We start from the raw sequence: 25699 nt of genomic DNA on the forward strand, positions 1-25699 counted from the left end.
TTTTATTCGTTTGTTAATCACTGTTATCGAACATTGTGATTTGTGACTGTGTTAGTTGTAGCTTGATGATTATTGTGTTGTGTGGCAGAATACTGAAGTACTCCGAAAGATGGGAAAGTAGACGGGGATTAGCTCAAAATGTGCTATACCAGCAGACAGTAGGGATGCTTTGCCGATAGCGAAACGGGCACCGATTATGGCTCAAGTGGTTATTGGGACCCCTGGCACGATTAATAAGTGGATGACTTTTAAGAAACTTGGGGTGACAAGTTTGAAGATTCTTGTTTTTGATGAGGCTGATCAAATGCTTGCTGAGGTAATTCTATCGTGATAATGAAATGTTGTTTATTTAGAATTTGAGGTTTCATTGTCCTTGGACTAGGCAAGCACATAGCCTTATCATTCTCCCTGAGCTTATTATTGTTACAATCTTTTGGGGAGTTGGCAACACCCTTGTTTTTTAATAGAATAAGTTACAATTAAATGGTAAGTTGTGACTCTCCTCCTTTTTTAATGATGGATAAAGAGGAAGAGTGCACTAGTAGACCGCTTGTTTTAACTCTTGATAATATATATCTTTTTCTAGTTAGTAATTACTCTCTAGTAAGTATTCTAGAGATCCTAGGACCTAGTTTTAGGTTCAGGGAATTGTTATGGTTTACTGAATTAGTATTGTGATTTTCTTTTCTTTTTTAAAGCAGAGGTATTCGCAGTTCGGTTTCTAAATATGTTGTGCCCTAACTTGCTTAATTACTGTAAACTTTGCAGGATGGATTTAAAGATGATTCCCTGAGGATAATGAAAAGAATAGAAAAATTCAATTCTAACTGTCAGGTTTGTTGAACTCTTTCTTGCGTAGTGTGCTTGTGTGCATGGCATTTTCATCCATCCAAGAAATTATGGCATAGACTTAGTCTACAAGTTGCATAGCCTAAGCTAAGTACACACTCACACATTGTCATTTTACATTAAATAACTACATGATATATGTGTCAATCTACTACTTTTAAAATGATAATGTATTAGTTTATGTTTTGGTTTTATTTATATGACCTGTGTAGATCAAATCTATGCAAGAATTTATCAATCCATAGGGACAACACATCCATGTATGCAAATACATGTTGTTTAAATTACCGTCACCCATCCTTCAACCTGTTCGGGTAGAACACCTGCCAATTCATGGAAGGTCATGCTCTCCCTGAGCCCTTGTGCAACTTGTGAAGTATATTTAAAAGAGTAAAGTGATTCATTCATCTTATAAGAACAGAAATAAGTATGAGGAATTTTTTACGTAGTACATCATGCTCAATCAAATAATATTGCATAGATATGAAGATTGAATGTTAATTTGATTGATGCTAATGGTTTGCTATAATTTAATTTGAACCTATGTAGAAGGGAATTATAATTGTTCCTTGTTATTTTTGTGCACCATAACCATTGCGTCTGTACTTAAATGAACATTTTACCAAGATTGGTTGCTTTGTATGTGATTCAAATGTTGTGTGTGCTTGTATGTGATGTAGTTGTTTTTTTAGTTTCTTTTCTTATCTAAGAAGATTTTGATTGACTTGTGTATGTCTAGGTTCTTTTGTTTTCTGCTACATTCAATGACATTGTCAAGAATTTTGTTTCGAGGACAGTTAAGCAGGATTATAATACACTTTTTGTGAAGGAACTATCTTTAGATGTCGTAAAGCAATATAAAGTTCATTATCCTGATGAACTCTCTAAGATTGAAATGAAAAAAGATTACATACTCGAAATAGGAGAGAATCTGGGGCAAACTATAATATTTGTGCGCACAAGAAATAGTGCAAAAATGTTACATAAATCACTTGTTGTCGCTCCTGTTGTCGCTCCCGTCGCCCCAAGTAAGGGAGTCGACAAGGGAAAAAGGAAAATGGTGAACATTGTTAAAAGGAAGGTCCGGTCTGCAGCGGACATTCCTGCCGAGGAGCTTGCTAGGAGGACTGGCGGCCCGGTTATTAAGGATGTGCAGGAGAATGCCCAGAGTTTGGCGGTCAACCCTTCTGCACCTGAAGTTATTCCTCCTAAACCAACGGCTTCTGGAAAGAAGAGGGTTGCTAGCGAGGATTTAAGCTCGCCTAAAGGAGCTAAAACGGTTAGGGTGGAGCCGACTGAGTCTGTTCAATCAGGTGGTAGTCTCTCGTTTGCCATGGAGAGTTTCTCGGACGCCCCTGGCGGTGATGACATGATGGTGGTCAATACTCCGGACAGGGCGGGGGTACCTGTCATGGCGACTGTCGAAGGAACTTCAACGTCTGCGGCTGTTTCGTTAGTGCAGATCCTGAAGCTATCCGAGAGGGATCTGAACTCTAGTTTCCCTAATCCTGATTTAAACGTGTTGGTACCACAGCAAATTAATCGCCAAGACATCATTGACTGTGTACAGGTAATGATCGGTCAGATTATGGGAGCCCGGGAGGCTACTCTTGCTGTTGACAGCCGTTGTTCTACCCAGCATGATGACTTGGTACAGAAAGAGCGCAAGATTGAGTCCTTAACGGCCGAGATCGGGCGGTTGAGCTTAAGAAAACATAGAGGTTAGTATAAGATTGTAAAAAAGACATCATATCTGTATTTCTCACTAAAAAATCTAATAAAATTTACATTAATAGAAAATTAACTAAAATCGTCATATATTTTGATATCACAAGATTTTTTTTTCTTTATTTAAAATACTTGTTGAATACCACCGGATTTGACTACACTCTAAAATAATCTTTTAAATTCTTAACCAAATATTAAGTGATTTTTTTCAATCCTTCAAAATCATAATTAAATATTAGTAGATTTTTTTTGCATTGGAATTACGAAATCCTTTAAAATTTCAATCCATAGAAAATCTTTCCAAATTAGCACCCTCTCTAATAAATATTAGTAGATTTTTTCTGGGTTCACTACTGATATCAATCATTGTATAAACTGCTTGACCTCCACTATATTATTTAAACTTTGCGATTAATACCTTAGGTTCAATTTTTAAGAAAATTAAGAATTAATTTATTCTTGTTCTTCATCTACCAGCATTCGAACCAGGGACATTGTAGTGTTGACTTCCAACAACAACCATATCAACCACGAATGCTGAGGAGCCTTGCTTGAGGAGGTCAAGCACTTAACTAGGGGTGACATTTTTCAACATGGCCCGCTGACACGACATGAACACGATATGAAACATTTGTGTTTGGGTTAACTCATTTATAAATTTGTGTTGCAAAAGCTGTGTTAACCCAGGAACTCAAAATTGATCCGCATGAATATTCTTATAGATTATTCATGTCATGTTGTATTTTAAATAGATTATTCGTGTCTTATTGTGTCATGTCAACCCTTATAATAAGTAATATATATTGGGATTCATAGGTTATTTGTGTCATGTCATATTGAGTTAACCCATAAAATAAGCTTTGTGTCGAAAATTTTAACCCAATTTTAAAATCATATCGTATTTATGTTTGATATATTCATATTCGTGTCAAATTCATTTCTTGTCTACCCAAATTGTGACCTGTAACATCCCGTTGTACACCGGTATTGTTAACATTAATTATGATATTAAGCGCAGTTACAATCACAGCAATTCATTTATAAAAATGCGAATAAACTTTTTCCGATTATTACGCGAGCATTTAAAACATAAAATGGCGTAATAATTAAAAGCTGTGACCGTAACTGTAAACTCTTGCGGAAGACTTATTTAAACTATCTTTATAACTTACATTACTTATTATATATTACTAAGGGGTTCCCATAAACCCACTTAGCCAATTTCCAAACTTTACGTTTTTACCTATTCAGACATGTTTCACTCTTAATTTTTTTTGCGACCACACCGCTCGCAACCAAACTCTCTTCTCAGATTATATCTTTGTCTTACTTAATTCCCTTTTCAACAAGCTATCATACGCTCAATTCGGAGCTCATTAGCTCCGGTTATCGCCGTTTGAAGTTGGATAAGCAATTAGCCAAACAACCCCAAAAACAGCTCCAAACCACTCACATTACTCGAATTACTGCATTCAATCCATTCAACCATTTGCTCTCAAATTTTTATCCTACAAACTAGACATCTCAAACTTCATTTGATATATTATACGCTTAATTTGACTGAGAAACGAAGCAGGAATTAATTTCCCAAATCCAGTTCAGAATCTGCCTCAGGTGCAGGGGCACATGAGCAGTCCGAGTTTCTCTATTTGTTTCAGGCCGAAGATCAACCCAGAATTTCCTCAAATTTTGACACAAGGTATAGGACATCTCAAACTTCCAAATGACGTATGACACGTCCCTATTGGACCTCTAGGGAGGGAGATATGCCTTCCCGAAGTTCGCCTAAAATCTGCCAATTCTACAGAAATTTCGCCAGAGTTTCCTTTGTTTTTCCAATAATCCCAAAATTGTAAACGATCATTTAAACCTCAAATGTACCTAATAAACACATGATAATACAATAATAATCCAATGGGTGGTACACACAAGGACCAACAACGCCTTGGGGCACTTACAACCCAATCCAGTTTATAGTCATTAGGCATATAATCCATATTAATCATCCTTAAGTAGTTGCAATCACTAACACCTTTTTCATGCACATTTTCATCATACATGTAATCATACCCTAAAATAGGCCTAAGGCCCTTCCATCATCATTAGTCATGCATCAAATATGATTACAATATTGCTTTACAATTTACAACTTGAAACTTAAACTTCAACTTACATTCTTCAAATATTACAACTTAAATTCAAATGACAACATAACCAAATACATAACTACTAGACTTAGGCAAAATGACATGAACAAATATGCTAATGAAGCTCATACAACATACATATGAGATGTTCATGCCCTAAGTCTAGCCTAGGCCACACGGTCAACAAAAAAACAAAACATGAAGCACTCCAATGCTCACTCTACGGGCCTCTTGCCCGCTGCTCCTGCTCCACTGCTACCTCCTGAAATAAACGCCCCGAGACGGGGTGAGATATACGAATATATCTCAGTAACCAAGAGGTTCTGGAGAAAACTCCACCCAATGGTTCACTTCGATGCATATCAATAGAATAAAACAACCACTTTGAAAACGGGATATAGCAAGGGATTTAGAGAAATGGGGAATATAAAGAAACAAACTACGACGATACGGGATGGTAACCCCAATTCCACGTACGCCCTGGGCATATATAAGCCTATGGGTATCATCCATGGTGCGTTCAAAGAAACCACATCCATGATGCCCAAACCATCCAAAACGCCAAAGACATTCCTAGTGTGCTCCTACCCGGATCACACACCATGACACGCAGTCAACTGGAACTCCCTCCTGGAGACCTATCCAGCGGAAGTCCGAAAATGCCCGAAGGCTAATAAAACTGTCTACTGGCCAGAGACTCGGTACCGCAGTACCCATAGCAATAATGCATGCATGCTCATGTGTTCTATACTATTCATACACACTTCCTACTGTTGCCATCAACTGGCAAGGTGGAACAGAAAAGAGGAACAAGCCCCAGTACCAAGAGGTTACCTTAAGTAATTTCCTCACTAGCTCCGCAACAGCTTATCCCACAACTTGGTACACAGCGAAATGCCTACATAGAGGACATTCCCAATCTCTTATAATTCAAACAATACATGCTAATTTATAATTATACATGCCTTGAACTAAATACTTACCTCAATCCACTTGGTCCAAGACCAAGGGTAACTCCCAGATTCACGTTTCGGGATTCAAGTCAACGTACGGCAACCTATACAATTACGTACATCCATCAGTAGGCGTCAAATAGCATCAAAATGCAAAATCACAAAATTCCTCCCCATCCTCCCATGATGGTTCGGCCAATGAAGTGTAAATTCGAGATTTATTTTTCTAAATTTTGTTTCTCACTTGTTACGTCTCATTAGGTTGTCAATAGGCCAATTCAAGTGCCGGTTCGTCATTTTCGCGTCGGATTACATCAGAACGCAAAAACCGCAAAATTTCTCCCTTCCTCCTTGAAGGTTCGGCCAAGCATTTGTTAATTGGGGATTTATTTTTTCTAAATTTTCTTTCTCATTTTAGTACCCATCCTTGGGTTGCCATAAGGCCATTTCAACTGTCGTTTCGCCGTTTTACGACATCTACGCATTGTATTGCGAAATATTTCACTCTAGGTTCTTTATGTCAACTAAACCACTTATTATTTTTCCATTGATTCTAACACTTGCCAACCACCACACAACCCATCTAGTCATCATATAATCACACAACACATCATTCAAATTATTTTTCAACATCAATTCCTCCATTTTCACATCATAACCAATTTACACAATTTCTCACATTCAAGGTTTTCCATCAATTCTTACAACTCCACACCTCAACCAATTACATGATATCATCATTCAATCATACAACAACTCATTATTAACCTCACAACACATTTTTCCAAAATCACATGTCATGACCACCAAAATTCTTCTAAGTTAAAATTCGACATTTTTCACCTAAAATTTTCATTGCAATTCTAGCTTTAATACATCATTCTAAGGCATTATCATCTAATACACATTTTCTAATTGAGCTCTCTAACACAACATATCATCAATCAAAGCTTTAGGTCACAAAATCAAATCATCACCATCAACCGTTTAAAATGCAAGAACACTCACCCAAACGGAAGGTATAAGACTCCTCCTAAGCATACTCCACCATTGGAGCAATTAAAAGCTCCAAGAACACCAAATCTCCCTTCAAAACCGCGGCTGTAATAGGCCAAGATCTCCTCACACACGCGATTTCAAGGTTCAAGAGTGGTACCAATGTGTTTAGGAGGTGTTTTCCAACAAGTTTCAAGACAAAAATCGTTGGATTTGGTTGAGATTTGAGTGAGTTATGATCCAAAGAAAAATTTGCATAAAGAATGGGGGGAAGGGGGCTGCTGTCGCGGGGAGGAAGAGAGGGAGGAGAGAGAAAGTGTGAAGAAAAGGTGAGTTTGACTCACTTAAGTCACAGGCGGGTCCCACACGCGTTTTAACTTTAATCAATCATCGAATTTCAACCACAAATTCATGACCTACGTATTTTTCTTGTTCATGTCATATTTTTGTTTCCTAAAAATACTGATAAAATTTTCACGCTTATCGGTACAATTATACCGCAGTATTTTTACACCGGAAAATCACTATTCATCAACACGGACACGGGACACGGGACACGACACGATACGACACGCCGACACGTTAATTCTAAAAAATGTCATATTTGGACACGTTGGGACACGTTTTGATATTAAATAAAATTTTTAATATATATAATATAAGAGTCCATAATAAGTCATACAACCAATCAAATATTTAAATTTCATAACTAAATCATAAATATTTAAATTTCAATAACAAATAACAAATTCAGCTTCAAAAAAGAAAACAAAAATGTAAATGTTAATTAATTTCAACTCTTAAGAACACGCAAGAGGACGACAATGGTCCAGTAAAGTCAGTCTAACTGAGGTTGGTGTTTTGTTTCTTCTTATCCATACCCAGCTTAAAGATTTACTTTGTTAAAGATTTAGTTTGACATGAATAATCAATAGAATAGATACCTAGCTTCCATATGTGTCGGTTTCCGAACCCATGACCCCAACCACCATGTACCACCGTGAAGCTTGCCAGATCTATACCCCAGTCATTGTTAATCTCTTCACACCACCACCTCCCATGCACAAACGTGTTTTCCCCTAAGCTAAACCTCCATCATAACCCAAATCTAGAGTGCAAACGCAACCACCGACAACGAAGAAGACAAAGGCTCCAGCGCGAGAGAGATCGGAGAATAAGGGTTCCAGAATTTCTTATTTTTATTAAATATTTTGTATTTTTTTAATTGTAATTTTATTTTATTTTTACAAAAAAAAAATGCAAAACGTGTCCCAAAACGTGTCCACATACGTTGACCGCGTGTCGGATACGGTCAAATTCGCGTGTCCCCCTAGTCAACGTGTCCTAAAAAGTCAACCACGTGTCGGACGCGTGTCCAAACGTGTCCGAACGTGTCCGTGTCCGACACGTGTCGGACACGCATTTTTTCACAAAAAGAGCGTGTTCGTGTTTCACAGTTTAGGAGGTGTTTTCCAACAAGTTTCAAGACAAAAATCGTTGGATTTGGTTGAGATTTGAGTGAGTTATGATCCAAAGAAAAATTTGCATAAAGAATGGGAGGAAGGGGGCTGCTGTCGCGGGGAGGAAGAGAGGGAGGAGAGAGAAAGTGTGAAGAAAAGGTGAGTTTGACTCACTTAAGTCACAGGCGGGTCCCACACGCGTTTTAACTTTAATCAATCATCGAATTTCAACCACAAATTCATGACCTACGTATTTTTCTTGTTCGTGTCATATTTTTGTTTCCTAAAAATACTGATAAAATTTTCACGCTTATCGGTACAATTATACCGCCGTATTTTTACACCGGAAAATCACTATTCATCAATTTTTCCCAAAATGACTCAATTCCATCAAATTTCATCAATATCATATTTCGTAACTCAACAAACTATTTATAACTCATATTTGAAATCTAGAGCTCAAAACACAATCGACACGTTATACGGTGCAATCGTACCGCGATATTTTTACCCACGAAAAACACTATTCACTGATTTTTCTAAAACTTGCCTGTCCACTCAATTTTTCGTTCTGAACCCATTTCCAGGATTATTTTTACCATTTGAGACCTTCTACTCAATTTTTTATCTTCCTAGGGTTGCGTGTTGGCTAATTACCGTTTTGCCCTTTCTTTGTATTTTGGCCTAATCTTTAGGATTTTCACTAATCCATCACTTGATTGCTCACTTAATATTTTAATTACTTGATTTAAAATTGTGAGGTGTTATACTCACCCCAACTTTTTAGAATTTTGTCCGCAAAATTAAATCATACTCATCCGCTAACTCAGGACACAGTCGGAGAATCTCATCCTCCCGCTCCCAAGTAGCATCCTCAAGTGTGTTCCTTTACCACATTACTTTTATCACAAGTATGATCTCCTTTTTATGATACTTATTATCCTTTGATCCTTCACAATCACTTGTCTCTCATGGTTCTGTGACCTTTTAATTCACAATACTTTACACTTTCTCTGGTCTCCTGTTACCCTTTCGCTGATTTGTCGGTATCAATTTACCTCATTCTCATCTTTATCCATATTTCTGACCCATGGTCGTTCTCAAAAGCATCTAATCGTTTTCATGCACATTCACTAGTTATTCTTGGAGTATTTCCAACTCACACGTTCTTTAGTACTTAATTTGTTTCGCTGTCCTCACTGTTTCGAGAATACCCCAACAACCATTTCTTTCCATTACTGTTACTACTCTTATTATTTCGTTGTTTTCTTGGCTTTCACCCAAGCACATACTTTCTAGTTTCAAAGGCACTTTATCGTGTCCTACAATTCCGACTCACATTAAATTCTATACTCATATACTTTATTTTTCCTTGTCACGTGTCTTCACCTCTTTTTAGGTACTCACAACTATATCTTTCTCTTTGTGATATGAAACTAACAATACTCATAATAGTTTATATTTTCGATTAGCCCTATAAGGTCTTTCGACCACAAATACTCACGAAATTTTTCCATCTACAAACTCATATTCATAATTTACACTCATTGTTAAACTCTTTATTAGCTTAACCATCTCAACTTTACCAACTCAACCAGCTCAACTCCATACTTAGACCTCTCACAGTCTAAACACAACACTCATTAATGACCTCCACATGAAGGCCTCATGCTTAATATTTTCTCCCACTAACTATTTTCAACTTTTATTCCACTCCGACGTTACAACTTAACCACATGTTCCACTTAAGTCACGGGGAGGAAGAGAGGGAGGAGAGAGAAAGTGTGAAGAAAAGGTGAGTTTGACTCACTTAAGTCACAGGCGGGTCCCACACGCGTTTTAACTTTAATCAATCATCGAATTTCAACCACAAAATCATGACCAACGTATTTTTCTTGTTCATGTCAGAAGGATGGATAGAGATGAGAATGAGGTAAATTGATACCGACAAATCTGTAATATGGTTATATTATTACCTATAAATCAGCGAAAGAGAAACGGTAAACCAGAGAAAGTTTAAAGTATTGTGAATTAAAATGTCACAGAACCATGAGAGACGAGTAATTATGAAGGATCAAAGGATAATGAGTATAATAAAAAGGAGATCATGCTTGTGATAAAAGTAATATGGTAAAGATACACACTTGAGGATGCTACTTGGGAGCGGGAGGATGAGATTCTCCAGCTGTGTTCTGAGTTAGCGGATGAGTATGATTTAATTTTGCGGACAAAATTCTAAAAAGTTGGGGTGAATATAACACCTCACAATTTTAAATCAAGTAATTAAAATATCAAGTGAGCAATCAAGTGATGGATTAGTGAAAATCCTAAAGATTAGGCCAAAATACAAAGAAAGGGCAAAATGGTAATTAGCCAACACGCAACCCTAGGTAGATAAAAATTGAGTAGAAGGTCTCCGATGATAAAAATAACCCTGGAAATGGATTCAGAACGAAAAATTGAGTGGACAGGCAAGTTTCAGAAAAATCAGTGAATAGTGTTTTTCGCGGGTAAAAATACCGCGTTACGATTGCACCGTAAAACGTGCCAGTTGAATTTTGAGCTCTAGGTTTCAAATATGAGTTATAAATGGTTTGTTGAGTTAGGAAATATGATTTGATGAAATTTGATGGAATTGAGTCATTTTGAGAAAAATTGATGAATAGTGATTTTCCGGTGTAAAAATACTGCGGTATAATTGTACCGATAAGCGTGAAAATTTTATCAGTATTTTTAGGAAAAAAAAATATGACATGAACAAGAAAAATACGTAGGTCATGAATTTGTGGTTGAAATTGATGATTGGATTAAAGTTGAATCGCGTGCGGGACCCGCCCCACTCAAATTCACTTAAATCACCTCACTTTCCCCTCACACTCACGACACTCTCTCTCCTTCCGCCTTCTTATTCAACGTGAAACAGCCCCTCCTCCCCCATTGGTGTGCAAATTTTCATTTGATCATAACTTAGCCATTTCTCCACCGAATCCAACGATTTTTGTCTTGAATCTTGATGGAAAACACCTCCTAAACACATTGGTACCACTCTTGAGCCTTGAAACTGTGCGTGTGAGGAGATACAGCCCTGTTTCAGTTGCGGTTTTGGTGAGGAATTTTGTGTTCTTGGAGCTTTTAAATGCTCCAATGGTGGAGTATGCTTAGGAGGAGTCTTATACCTTCCAATTGGGTGAGTGTTCTTGCATTTTAAACGGTTGATTGTGATGAATTGATTTTGTGACCTAAAGCTTTGATTGATGATATGTTGTGTTAGAGAGCTCAATTTGAAAATGTGTATTAGATGATAATGTGTTAGAATGATGTATTAAAGCTAGAAATGCGATGAAATTTATTGGTGAAAATTGATGAATTTAACTTAGAAAAAATTTGATGATCATGATTTTGGACTTGTGAATTTTGGTGTTGAGACTTGTTTGATAAATTGTGGCATGATGATATGATGATATAATAGGTTGTATGAGGGTTGGAATGATTAAAATTGAATGGAAATCCCTTGGAATGTCATAGGGCAAGATTCGAACCTTTGAGGAAAAATTGAGGAATTGATGTTGAAAAATGAATTGGATGATGATTTGTGTAGTTATATAGTGCTTAGATGGGTTGTGTTGTGATTGGCAAGTGTTTGAATCAATGGGAAAATTAAATTGTGTTTAGAGACCTAAATGAGCCCAAAGTGAAATATTTCGCAAAACGATGCGTAAATGTCGTAAAACGGAAAAACGACGGTTGAACTAGCCTCTAAACAACCTAAGGGAATGTAATAAAATGAGAAAGAAAATTTAGAAAAATAAATCCCAAATTAACACCTATATGGCCGAACCTCCAAGGGAAAAGGGGGGATTTTGCGGTTTTCGCGTTCTGATGTAATTCGACGCGAAAATGACGAAACAGCACTTGAATTGGCCTCTTGACAACTTAATGAGGCATAATAAAATGGGAAAGAAAATTTAGAAAAATAAATCTCAAATTAACACTCATTTGGCCGAACCATCAAGGGAGGATGGGGAGATTTTATGATTTTTGACGTTGTGACGTTATTTGACGCGTACTGATGGTTGTGTGTGATTTTATAGGTTGCCGTACATCGACTTGAATCCCGAATCTTGATTCAGTGAGTTGCCATTGGTCTTGGACCAAGTGGATTGAGGCATTCTGTTGTGTACCAAGTTGAGGGATAAGCTGCTGCGGAGCTTGTGAAAACAATAATTAAGGTAACCTCTTGGTACTGGGGCTTATTCCCATTTTCTGTTCCACCTTGCCATTTGATGGCAACGGTAGGAAGTGTGTATGAATAGTATAGAACACATGAGCATGCATGCATTATTGCTATGGGTACTGCGGTACCGAGTCTCTGGCCAGTAGACAGTTTTATTAGCCTTCGGGCATTTTCGGACTTCCGCTGGATAGGTGTCCAGGAGAGAGTTCCAGTTGACTGCGTGTCATGGTGTGTGATCCGGATAGGAGCACACTAGGAATGTCTTTGACGTTTTGGTTGGTTTGGGCATCATGGTTGTGGTTTCTGTGAACACACCTTGGATGATACCCATAGGCTTATATATGCCCAGGGCGTACGTGGAATTGGGGTTACCATCCCGTATCGTCGTAGTTTGTTTCTTTATATTCCCCATTTCTCTAAATCCCTTGCTATATCCCGTTTTCAAAGTGGTTGTTTTATTTTATTGATATGCATCGAAGTGAACCATTGGGTGGAGTTTTCTCCAGAACCTCTTGGTTACTGAGATATATTCGTATATCTCACCCCGTCTCGGGGCATTTATTTCAGGATGTACCTGTAGCGTTGGAGCAGCGGGCAAGAGGCCCGCAGGGTGATAGAGGAACATTTTCAGTATTTGGCATATTGTTCATGTTGGCATGCCTAGGTCTAGCAGTTTGTATCATGTAAATTTATGTCTAAATTTATAATTGGTGTTGTAATATTGTAAAAGGCAATTTGAAGTTAAAGTGGTAAGTTGTAATATTTAAGTGTATGTTGTAAATGTAAGAGAGGCATGATGTACCAAGATGGAAGGATTTTAGGCCTATATTAGAGTTATGATTACATGATTATATTGTGAAACTACATGTGAATGGGACCTATGTGATTGAAACAAGAAATATAATGTGAGCTCTATTGTATAAACTGTGTAATAACTATAAACTGGATTGGGTTGTAAATGCCCCAAGGCGTTGTTGGTCCTTGTGTGTGCCACCCATTGGATTATTACTGTATTATCATGTGTTTATTAGGTACATTTAAGGTTTAAATGATCATTTACAATTTTGGGATTATTGGAAAAACAAAGGAAACTCTGGCGAAATTTCTGTAGAATTGGCAGATTTTAGGCGAACTTCGGAAGAGCATCTCTCCCTCCATAGAGGTCCAATAGGGACGTTACATACGCCATTTTAAAGGTTGAGATGTCCTCTACCTTGTGTCAAAATTTGAGAAAATTATGGGTTGATCTTCGGCCTGAAAAAAATAGAGAAACACGGACTGCTCAAGTGCCCCTGCACCTGAGGCAGATTCTGGACCGGATTTGGGAAATTAATTCCCGCTTCGTTTCTCAGTCAAATTAAGCGCGTGATATATCAAAATGAAGTTTGAGATGTCTAGTTTGGAGAATAAAAATTTGAGAGAAAATGGTTGAATGGATTAAGTGCAGTAAATCGTGTAAGGTGAGTGGTTTGGAGCTGTTTTTAGGGTTGTTTGGCTATTTGCTGATCCAACTTCAAACGACGATAACCGGAGCTAATGAGCTCCGAATTGAGCATATGATAGCTTGTTGAAAAGGGAATTAAGTAAGACAAAGATCTAATCCGAGAAGAAGGTTTGGTTGCGAGTGGTGTGGTCGCAGAAAAATTAAGAGTGAAACATGTCCGAATAGGTAAAAACGTAAAGTTTGGAATTTGGCTAAGTGAGTTTATGGGAACCCCTTAGTAACTTATAATAAGTAAAGTAAGTTATACAAATAGTTTAAATAAGTCTTCCGCAAGAGTTTACGGTTACGGTTACAGCTTTTAATTAGTACGCTTTTTATGTTTTAAATGCTCGCGTAATAATCGAAAAAAAGTTTATTCGCATTTTTATAAATGAATTGCTGTGATTGTAACTGCGCTTAATATCATAATTAATGTTAACAATACCAGTGTACAACGGGCTGTTACATTTTCTGGTATCAGAGCAGTTTTGTTAGGGAACTCTGATAATGTATATTTATGTTGTGTGTTGCATAGTTGTATGTAGATTCTTATCGATTACTGCATATGTGATTCCTTAGTGTGGGTCTGATCAACCTTTCCTTTGTGTTACATGCGTAGTCATCGTAAGAAGCCTGCGTGGCAACCTTGGAGCACCGAATGTAAGTCCTTAGCCTGATGTTGTGGCTGCAGTATTGACTGCTCCATGGACAAGAGATGGCAGTAAGTAAAACATGAATATTATAGGACTTAAGGGAAACAGACTTAAATGTTTTGTCTGACCTTGTAGATGAAATTATAAAGCTGGATTATAGGTGAAAGTTGTAAACAAACCTATGATATGTACGATATTGCATGGGTGAACCTTGTAATACTACGAATAATAAATATATATAATTAAGATGAGTCTATAGTATGGAGATGGCATTGGTGAAACTTCCAAATAAATGTGTAGTATAGTATGTACAAGTGGACTTGGTGAATAGACTTCATCAAGGTGAGAGGTTTAGAACCTGTTGGATTGTTGAAAATGGTGAACAGGTATGCTCAGGTATGAGTGTGAATATTCTATGTCTGATTAGAAGTCATAAGTCCCTGATTGAGGATGTACACTTAAACAAATTGAGATGGTTCATGTGGAAAAATAAATAGAATAATTGATGATTAATCCTATGGGATTTGACCACTTGAAATTATAATGCTGGTCGATTGGTAATGTGAGAGATATTGAAACATGGGATTTAAATCCATAAGGAGTTAGTGTTGAGTAAGCATTGGTGAGACGAAATAATTATGTATTATGAGTAGAAGGAAGAAATTGAGAGAATCGCCATGGATGGCATTGAACAAGGTTCATTGAGAGTATGATTGTCCGTAACGGAATAATGGTTTAGCTTGACCGATATGCCATGAAGGAAACAAATATGACTATATGTGTGCGTTAATGTGTGGAATTCTCCTTGGAAATGGCTACTATGTAGAGATTCAGGTGTTATGAAGCATAAGAGGATTGATCCATGATGGAGGTCTCTTGGAAATCTCAGAGAATGAATATCGTAATTTAAAATGGCCTAATTATTTGTGGATGTTGTAATGCATTGTGAATAATACCTAATGGCCTGATGGCCAATATACCTATTCTGATGAATAAACGGATAATAATCTAGTGATAGCCTAAGTGCCAGTATACATATATATGTATGTACACCTTGTGATGGCCTGAGCGCCTAATTACCCGTGTTGAGGTAAATTATTAAATTTTTTGTAAAAGGACAATGAGGCCGAATGAAATCCCCGATGATGGGAAGTATCTGAAGAGATTGTATGATTAGAGAATGAGCTAATGTACAACCTGATGGGAAATCGTGTGATTAGTGTATGAACTAAGTTACAATAAAGTGTGGAATTATGTGTTTAGCAAAAGAGCTAATGTGTAATGTCAAAACAAAAATGATAAGATTAGTGAATGAGTTGAGGTATAAGTGTTAGTGCAAGGATTGATATAATTTTCCAGTGCACGGATTGAGGTGAAATTAGTCCTCTGTGATAGGACGAATATGTTTAGAAGATCCCTGTGTGATGGGAAGTATATGTGAGTTGTGTCATGAACTTTGAGAAAATTCTGGATTCACGGAATAGAGATTATGTTATGAACGATGCCAAGTGAATAGTCAAAGTAAATGAGAAAACAATCTGTGAGAAGAATAAGCTAGGAAGAGATAATGGACTATGGATTTGAACAGTAACATGACAGAAGGAACTGTTGAGAGTTAAGAAATGTGTACGAAATTACGAAGAGAGTGTGAATTATTATAATAGTGACTTACATGTAAACTATCAGTGAGAAGAATGAAATGAGAGAGTAAAATGAATTGACTTATATATATAACAGGTGTATATTATACCATTATTACTATGATTATGGGGATAACCCCATGTGAATATACCAAAGATATTTTGTTGTTATATACAGAGGTGATACAGACACCAAATGGACTGGGTCCATGTGTGATCTGGAGTGTACGGAGTACCAGTTTTGCCGTTATATACGGATATGTTATAAGTATGAACTCCCCTGTGTACTGGGTACATGTTTGCTGTTGTATACAGATGTGATGTAAATATGAACTCCTCTATGCACTAGGTGCACGTTATGAGACTTGATATTACCATCTCTGTGCGGCCTATGTGCCCGGAGTGTGTAGCCATCTCCGTGCGGATTATGTTCCCGGAGACTATTATTATGTTATACGAGTAATATGAGATGAGGAAGTATCCCGCAGTGATGAGACTGCTATTATAGTTGAATTGATCTACATAAGTGCACAAATAAGAAACGTTGGGAATACTAATAGAACACAGTCAGCAGGTGGTAGGTTATCATTACTGCATGGATTATATGGGTGGATTCTCTGATCGGTGGGTCATTACATCTGGGGCCCTGAGGACAGCAAGAGCTCGAGCGGTTAAAACCTGTGAATGTTGTTACCCACTGTATTGAGAGAGTTCTTCCATGTGATTAACGCAAAAATGAGGTCAGATGTTTGTAAATGAACAAAATATGTCAGATTTGGATATAAGAGGTGAGGTATAGTGGGTAAAAAAAAAAAAATTGTAGTGTGATAGTGAAGCACTATTGTGGGCGTAAAGTAAGTTCGATGAAATAATATCGGCTCCAAGGGAGTTGGTAAGTTTGTTGGAATCCTCACCTTATGATAAAAGAGATAATAATGTGATTTAGTGTTGACAGATGGAGTAAGTGTCCTTCTAAGAAGGCTGGTGATGATCAAGAATTCAGGTTAAAACGGTGAATTATAAGCCCTTATAAAAGGTAAATTGTGATGGAATCAAGCACGAATGTGTAAATATAGTTGGAAACTGGAATTGTAATTGGTTACCTAAAATTTGATAGCCTGACTTACGGGTGGAGTAGATTGAGGAGTGTTATATATAATCGCATATACCACTTATGGTGGAAAGTGTATGGAAAATGCACAATGCTGACGTTGTTTTGGTTAGGTACTAATGATATATGGTCGAGTGCTTGTGGTAACTTCGAATGTTCCGAGAGACAGATATACCAACCAGTGGTGAATTGTATAAGTAGTGGCAATGATGGATTTAGTTTTATGTGACTTGATAATCAAGTTTCAAAGATTCCTATAGGATGAGACTTGCATGTGAGAGACATGGCATTTTTAAGGGTCCATCAGTTAGTAGTGAAATGGCTTGGTGTGGTTGTTTGATTCGAACAACCAAGATGATTGGTGGAAGTTAGTAAAGCTGTGAGTTTATAGTATTTTAAAGTGGACATCCATTATAAAAATGTCGATAATGAAGAAGTGGGGGTATAAACGAAGGAAAGATGATGTTGAATCTATAATATTGTTACAGAATGATGAGTAAAAATGATTACTTGGTGAAAACCTTAGGCATAAGACCTTTGATACGAAAATCATTGATGAGTGTTGTGTTTAGACTGTGAGAGGTCTAAGTATGGAGTTGAGCTGGTTGAGTTGGTAAAGTTGAGATGGTTAAGCTAATAAAGAGTTTAACAATGAGTGTAAATTATGAATATGAGTTTGTAGATGGAAAATTTCATGAGTATTTATGGTCGAAAGGCCTTATAGGGCTAATTGAAAATATAAACTAGTATGAGTATTGCTAGTTTCGTATCACAAAGAGAAAGATATAGTTGTGAGTACCTAAAAAGAGGTGAAGACATGTGACAAGGAAAAATAAAGTATATGAGTATAGAATTTAATGTGAGTCGTAATTGTAGGACACGACAAAGTGCCTTTGAAACTAGAAAGTATGTGCTTGGGTGAAAGCCAAGAAAACAACGAAATGATAAGAGTAGTAACAGAAATGGAAAGAAATGGTTGTTGGGGTATTGTCAAAATAGTGAGGACATCGAAAAGAGTTAAGTACTAAAGAACGTGTGAGTTGGAAATACTCCAGGAATAACTAGTGAATGTGCATGAGAATGGTTAGAGCCTAGTATGAAAACGATTAGGTGCTTTTGAGAACGACCATGGGTCAGAAGGATGGATAGAGATGAGAATGAGGTAAATTGATACCGACAAATCTGTAGTATGGTTATATTATTACCTATAAATCAGCGAAAGAGAAACGGTAAACCAGAGAAAGTTTAAAGTATTGTGAATTAAAATGTCACAGAACCATGAGAGACGAGTAATTATGAAGGATCAAAGGATAATGAGTATCATAAAAAGGAGATCATGCTTGTGATAAAAGTAATATGGTAAAGATACACACTTGAGGATGCTACTTGGGAGCGGGAGGATGAGATTCTCCAGCTGTGTCCTGAGTTAGCGGATGAGTATGATTTAATTTTGCGGACAAAATTCTAAAAAGTTGGGGTGAATATAACACCTCACAATTTTAAATCAAGTAATTAAAATATCAAGTGAGCAATCAAGTGATGGATTAGTGAAAATCCTAAAGATTAGGCCAAAATACAAAGAAAGGGCAAAATGGTAATTAGCCAACACGCAACCCTAGGTAGATAAAAATTGAGTAGAAGGTCTCCGATGATAAAAATAACCCTGGAAATGGATTCAGAACGAAAAATTGAGTGGACAGGCAAGTTTCAGAAAAATCAGTGAATAGTGTTTTTCGCGGGTAAAAATACCGCGTTACGATTGCACCGTAAAACGTGCCAGTTGAATTTTGAGCTCTAGGTTTCAAATATGAGTTATAAATGGTTTGTTGAGTTAGGAAATATGAGTTGATGAAATTTGATGGAATTGAGTCATTTTGAGAAAATTTGATGAATAGTGATTTTCCGGTGTAAAAATACTGCGGTATAATTGTACCGATAAGCGTGAAAATTTTATCAGTATTTTTAGGAAAAAAAATATGACATGAACAAGAAAAATACGTAGGTCATGAATTTGTGGTTGAAATTGATGATTGGATTAAAGTTAAATCGCGTGTGGGACCCGCCTGTGACTTAAGTGAGTCAAACTCACCTTTTCTTCACACTTTCTCTCTCCTCCCTCTCTTCCTCCCCGCGACAGCAGCCCCCTTCCCCCCATTCTTTATGCAAATTTTTCTTTGGATCATAACTCACTCAAATCTCAACCAAATCCAACGATTTTTGTCTTGAAACTGGTTGGAAAACACCTCCTAAACACATTGGTACCACTCTTGAACCTTGAAATCGCGTGTGTGAGGAGATCTTGGCCTATTACAGCCGCGGTTTTGAAGGGAGATTTGGTGTTCTTGGAGCTTTTAATTGCTCCAATGTCCTCTACCTTGTGTCAAAATTTGAGGAAATTCTTGGTTGATCTTCGGCCTGAAAAAAATAGAGAAACACGGACTGCTTATGTGCCCCTGCACCTGAGGCAGATTCTGGACCGGATTTGGGAAATTAATTCCCGCTTCGTTTCTCAGTCAAATTACGCGTGTGATATATCAAAATGAAGTTTGAGATGTTTAGTTTGTAGAATAAAAATTTTAGAGCAAATGGTTAAATGGATTGAGTGCAGTAAATCGAGTAAGGTGAGTGGTTTGGAGCTGTTTTTGGGGTTGTTTGGCTATTTGCTGATCCAACTTCAAACGGCGATAACCGGAGCTAATAAGCTCCGAATTGAGCATATGATAGCTTGTTGAAAAGCGAATTAAGTAAGACAAAGATCTAATCCGAGAAGAAGGTTTGGTTGAGAGCGGTGTGGTCGCAGAAAAATTAAGAGTGAAACATGTCCGAATAGGTAAAAACGTAAAGTTTGGAATTTGGCTAAGTGAGTTTATGGGAACCCCTTAGTAACTTATAATAAGTAAAGTAAGTTATACAAATAGTTTAAATAAGTCTTCTGCAAGAGATTACGGTTACGGTCACAGCTTTTAATTAGTACGCTTTTTATGTTTTAAATGCTCGCGTAATAATCGAAAAAAAGTTTATTCGCATTTTTATAAATGAATTGTTGTGATTGTAACTGCGCTTAATATCATAATTAATGTTAACAATACCAGTGTACAACGGGCTGTTACACCCGAAGGCTAATAAAACTGTCTACTGGCCAGAGACTTGGTACCGCAGTACCCATAGCAATAATGCATGCATGCTCATGTGTTCTATACTATTCATACACACTTCCTACCGTTGCCATCAACTGGCAAGGTGGAACAGAAAAGGGGAACAAGCCCCAGTACCAAGAGGTTACCTGAAATATTGTTTCCACAAGCTCCGCAGCAGCTTATCCCTCAACTTGGTACACAATAGAATGCCTACACAGAGGACATTCCTAATCACTCACAATTCAAACAATACATGCTACTTTACAATTACACATGCATTGAACCAATTACTTACCTCAATCCACTTGGTCCAAGACCAATGGCAACTCACTGAATCAAGATTCGGGATTCAAGTCAACGTACGGCAACCTATACAATTACGTACATCCATCAGTACGCGTCAAATAGCATCAAAATGCAAAATCACAAAATTCCTCCCCATCCTCCCTTGATGGTTCGGCCAATGAAGTGTAAATTCGAGATTTATTTTTCTAAATTTTCTTTCTCATTTTGTTACGTCTCATTAGGTTGTCAATAGGCCAATTCAAGTGCCGGTTCGTCATTTTCGCGTCGGATTACATCAGAACGCAAAAACCGCAAAATTTCTCCCTTCCTCCTTGAAGGTTCGGCCAAGCATGTGTTAATTGGGGATTTATTTTTTCTAAATTTTCTTTCTCATTTTAGTACCCATCCTTGGGTTGCCATAAGGCCATTTCAATTGTCGTTTCGCCGTTTTACGACATCTACGCATCGTATTGCGAAATATTTCACTCTAGGTTCTTTATGTCAACTAAACCACTTATTATTTTTCCATTGATTCTAACACTTGCCAACCACCACACAACCCATCTAGTCATCATATAATCACACAACACATCATTCAAATTATTTTCAACATCAATTCCTCCATTTTCACATCATAACCAATTTACACAATTTCTCACATTCAAGGTTTTCCATCAATTCTTACAACTCCACACCTCAACCAATTACATTATATCATCATTCAATCATACAACAACTCATTATTAACCTCACAACACATTTTTCCAAAATCACATGTCATGACCACCAAAATTCTTCTAAGTTAAAATTCGACATTTTTCACCTAAAATTTTCATTGCAATTCTAGCTTTAATATATCATTCTAAGGCATTATCATCTAATACACATTTTCTAATTGAGCTCTCTAACACAACATATCATCAATCAAAGCTTTAGGTCACAAAATCAAATCATCACCATCAACCATTTAAAATGCAAGAACACTCACCCAAACGGAAGGTATAAGACTCCTCCTAAGCATACTCCACCATTGGAGCAATTAAAAGCTCCAAGAACACCAAATCTCCCTTCAAAACCGCGGCTGTAATAGGCCAAGATCTCCTCACACACGCGATTTCAAGGTTCAAGAGTGGTACCAATGTGTTTAGGAGGTGTTTTCCAACAAGTTTCAAGACAAAAATCGTTGGATTTGGTTGAGATTTGAGTGAGTTATGATCCAAAGAAAAATTTGCATAAAGAATGGGGGGAAGGGGGCTGCTGTCGCGGGGAGGAAGAGAGGGAGGAGAGAGAAAGTGTGAAGAAAAGGTGAGTTTGACTCACTTAAGTCACAGGCGGGTCCCACACGCGTTTTAACTTTAATCAATCATCGAATTTCAACCACAAATTCATGACCTACGTATTTTTCTTGTTCATGTCATATTTTTGTTTCCTAAAAATACTGATAAAATTTTCACGCTTATCGGTACAATTATACCGCAGTATTTTTACACCGGAAAATCACTATTCATCAATTTTTCCCAAAATGACTCAATTCCATCAAATTTCATCAATATCATATTTCCTAACTCAACAAACCATTTATAACTCATATTTGAAACCTAGAGCTCAAAACTCAATCGGCACGTTTTACGGTGCAATCGTACCGCGATATTTTTACCCGCGAAAAACACTATTCACTGATTTTTCTGAAACTTGCCTGTCCACTCAATTTTTCGTTCTGAACCCATTTCCAGGGTTATTTTTACCAATCGAGACCTTCTACTCAATTTTTTATCTTTCTAGGGTTGCGTGTTGGCTAATTACCGTTTTGCCATTTCTTTGTATTTTTGCCTAATCTTTAGGATTTTCACTAATCCATCACTTGATTGCTCACTTAATATTTTAATTACTTGATTTAAAATTGTGAGGTGTTATATTCACCCCAACTTTTTAGAATTTTGTCCGCAAAATTAAATCATACTCATCCGCTAACTCAGGACACAGTCGGAGAATCTCATCCTCCCGCTCCCAAGTAGCATCCTCAAGTGTGTTCCTTTACCACATTACTTTTATCACAAGTATGATCTCCTTTTTATGATACTTATTATCCTTTGATCCTTCACAATCACTTGTCTCTCATGGTTCTGTGACCTTTTAATTCACAATACTTTACACTTTCTCTGGTCTCCTGTTACCCTTTCGCTGATTTGTAGGTAATAATATAACAATATTACGGATTTGTCGGTATCAATTTACCTCATTCTCATCTTTATCCATATTTCTGACCCATGGTCGTTCTCAAAAGCATCTAATCGTTTTCATGCACATTCACTAGTTATTCCTGGAGTATTTCCAACTCACACGTTCTTTAGTACTTAATTTTTTTCGCTGTCCTCACTGTTTTGACGATACCCCAACAACCATTTCTTTCCATTACTGTTACTACTCTTATTATTTCGTTGTTTTCTTGGCTTTCACCCAAGCACTTACTTTCTAGTTTCAAAGGCACTTTATCGTGTCCTACAATTCCGACTCACATTAAATTCTATACTCATATACTTTATTTTTCCTTGTCACGTGTCTTCACCTCTTTTTAGGTACTCACAACTATATCTTTCTCTTTGTGATATGAAACTAACAATACTCATAATAGTTTATATTTTCGATTAGCCCTATAAGGTCTTTCGACCACAAATACTCACGAAATTTTTCCATCTACAAACTCATATTCATAATTTACACTCATTGTTAAACTCTTTATTAGCTTAACCATCTCAACTTTACCAACTCAACCAGCTCTACTCCATACTTAGACCTCTCATAGTCTAAACACAACACTCATTAATGACCTCCACATGAAGGCCTCATGCTTAATATTTTCTCCCACTAACTATTTTCAACTTTTATTCCACTCCGACGTTGCAACTTAACCACATGTTCCACTTAAGTCACGGGGAGGAAGAGAGGGAGGAGAGAGAAAGTGTGAAGAAAAGGTGAGTTTGACTCACTTAAGTCACAGGCGGGTCCCACACGCGTTTTAACTTTAATCAATCATCGAATTTCAACCACAAATTCATGACCTACGTATTTTTCTTGTTCATGTCATATTTTTGTTTCCTAAAAATACTGATAAAATTTTCACGCTTATCGGTACAATTATACCGTAGTATTTTTACACCGGAAAATCACTATTCATCAATTTTTCCCAAAATGACTCAATTCCATCAAATTTCATCAATATCATATTTCCTAACTCAACAAACCATTTATAACTCATATTTTAAACCTAGAGCTCAAAACTCAATCGGCACGTTTTACGGTGCAATCGTACCGCGATATTTTTACCCGCGAAAAACACTATTCACTGATTTTTCTGAAACTTGCCTGTCCACTCAATTTTTCGTTCTGAACCCATTTCCAGGGTTATTTTTACCATTTGAGACCTTCTACTCAATTTTTTAACTTCCTAGGGTTGCGTGTTGGCTAATTACCGTTTTGCCCTTTCTTTGTATTTTGGCCTAATCTTTAGGATTTTCACTAATCCATCACTTGATTGCTCACTTAATATTTTAATTACTGGATTTAAAATTGTGAGGTGTTATATGACCCCTACGCTCAACCTTTTCACAAGGTTATTCAGTTCTTTTAGGGCAATGCTATATTTGTGCACTTCTTTTCTTACATCTCACTTGCACCTTTAAGGTAAGTGAGAAAACGCATATGCTAATAGCATTTTCATGCTTTAATTCCATGGTTCAGGAAGTGGCGAGAATAGGAGAACCAAGTAGTCATAATCTGTAGCATTTAGAGAAATGTTTCTTTCACATAATTTTTTATGCATTTAAGATTTATTTACTACAATAAGTTGTATAAGGATAATATAATAAAAATGGTACACAAATAGCAAATTGGTTAAGGAAAGCCATTTAGCAATCTTTATCCGAAAAATGCCTAGGATTTGACAGTTCCCTAGTAGGTTTAAGATATAATAGGTGTGGGTCCATACTGAAGTTTGTGGTTACTTGTGGTGACTGGTTTGTCTATGATGGGATGGACTATCTCAATCTGGTGTGTTTGGATCATCTTAGTTAGTTTTTTTTTGTAAGATATCTTGCTTAGTCTTTCTTTAGTGTAGAAAACATCCGTTCTAGCTCATCTATCTTCAAGAGATCAAGCCTTGAAAAATTTAATCATGTAGGTTATTACATCTAATTCGAACGATCATTAAGGTTAGGCGAGGCAGCTGCTTTTAGAAAATTTGATCTGAGTAGTCTATACGCAATAAAGTTCCACACCACCAACTTACAATATCAATCTTCCCACAAATTTGCATACTACTGGCCTGAAGTGGCCACTGAAAACATTATTACCAGATCGGGATTTGATGCCAAAAGCGCATAGAAAAGTGGCTAAACAGAAAATTGAGATTTTATCAAAAGAGTAACTCTCCGGTTCTCAATTTCAATTAACAAAATAATAAAATTCAACTCATAGAATAAGGGTTATAAGTACCCTTTTATAGACTAATTACAAATTGATTAAAAATTCTAAATCTAAAATTCTAAATATAATAAAACTTTCTAAAATAAATATAACAGTAATTAACATCTAAAAATAAATAAAAAATTACAAATAAAAAATTCAAAATACATTCCAAATCTTTAATCTCAAATCACGCCATATGTGTTGCTTTCCTTTTCTTCCCAAACAAATCACAATCACATCTGCTGCTTTACTGGGAATTGGATTCGATTGTAATTTGTTATATTTCAAATCATTGCCTCTTTCAACAATTGGGTCATACTTACTGGGCCACAACTCTAGTTGAATACGAGTTTCTTGAATCAATGGTTGGGCCATGTAAGGTTGTATATCATTTCTAAAAGTACATAGTTAAAAGAAAACTTTAATATTATATCTATGTACTCCTCGAGTACATAGTTAAAAGGGGGTGACTAGACAAAATCTTATATCCTATGACTAGACACCCAATTTTCCCATATATATAATACACACACTTAAAGTTTATCAAGTTTACAAAGTA

At 36.7% G+C, this 25699-nt stretch overlaps 1 protein-coding gene across 1 annotated transcript; it reads left to right on the plus strand.

The window, feature by feature from the left end:
* Positions 1-196: 196 nt before the first annotated feature.
* On the plus strand, positions 197-2575 carry LOC133314512 (ATP-dependent RNA helicase DBP5-like). Its single transcript, XM_061515996.1, has 3 exons — positions 197-316; positions 769-834; positions 1589-2575. The coding sequence occupies exons 1-3, from the start codon at positions 197-199 to the stop codon at positions 2573-2575; spliced, it is 1173 nt and encodes a 390-aa protein (XP_061371980.1).
* The last annotated feature ends 23124 nt before the right edge of the window (positions 2576-25699 follow it).

This window comes from Gastrolobium bilobum, unplaced genomic scaffold (assembly GCF_033153095.1).
Source record: "Gastrolobium bilobum isolate Gb01-03AN ecotype WA unplaced genomic scaffold, APGP_CSIRO_Gbil_v1 utg17467, whole genome shotgun sequence".
Lineage (NCBI taxonomy): Eukaryota > Viridiplantae > Streptophyta > Magnoliopsida > Fabales > Fabaceae > Gastrolobium > Gastrolobium bilobum.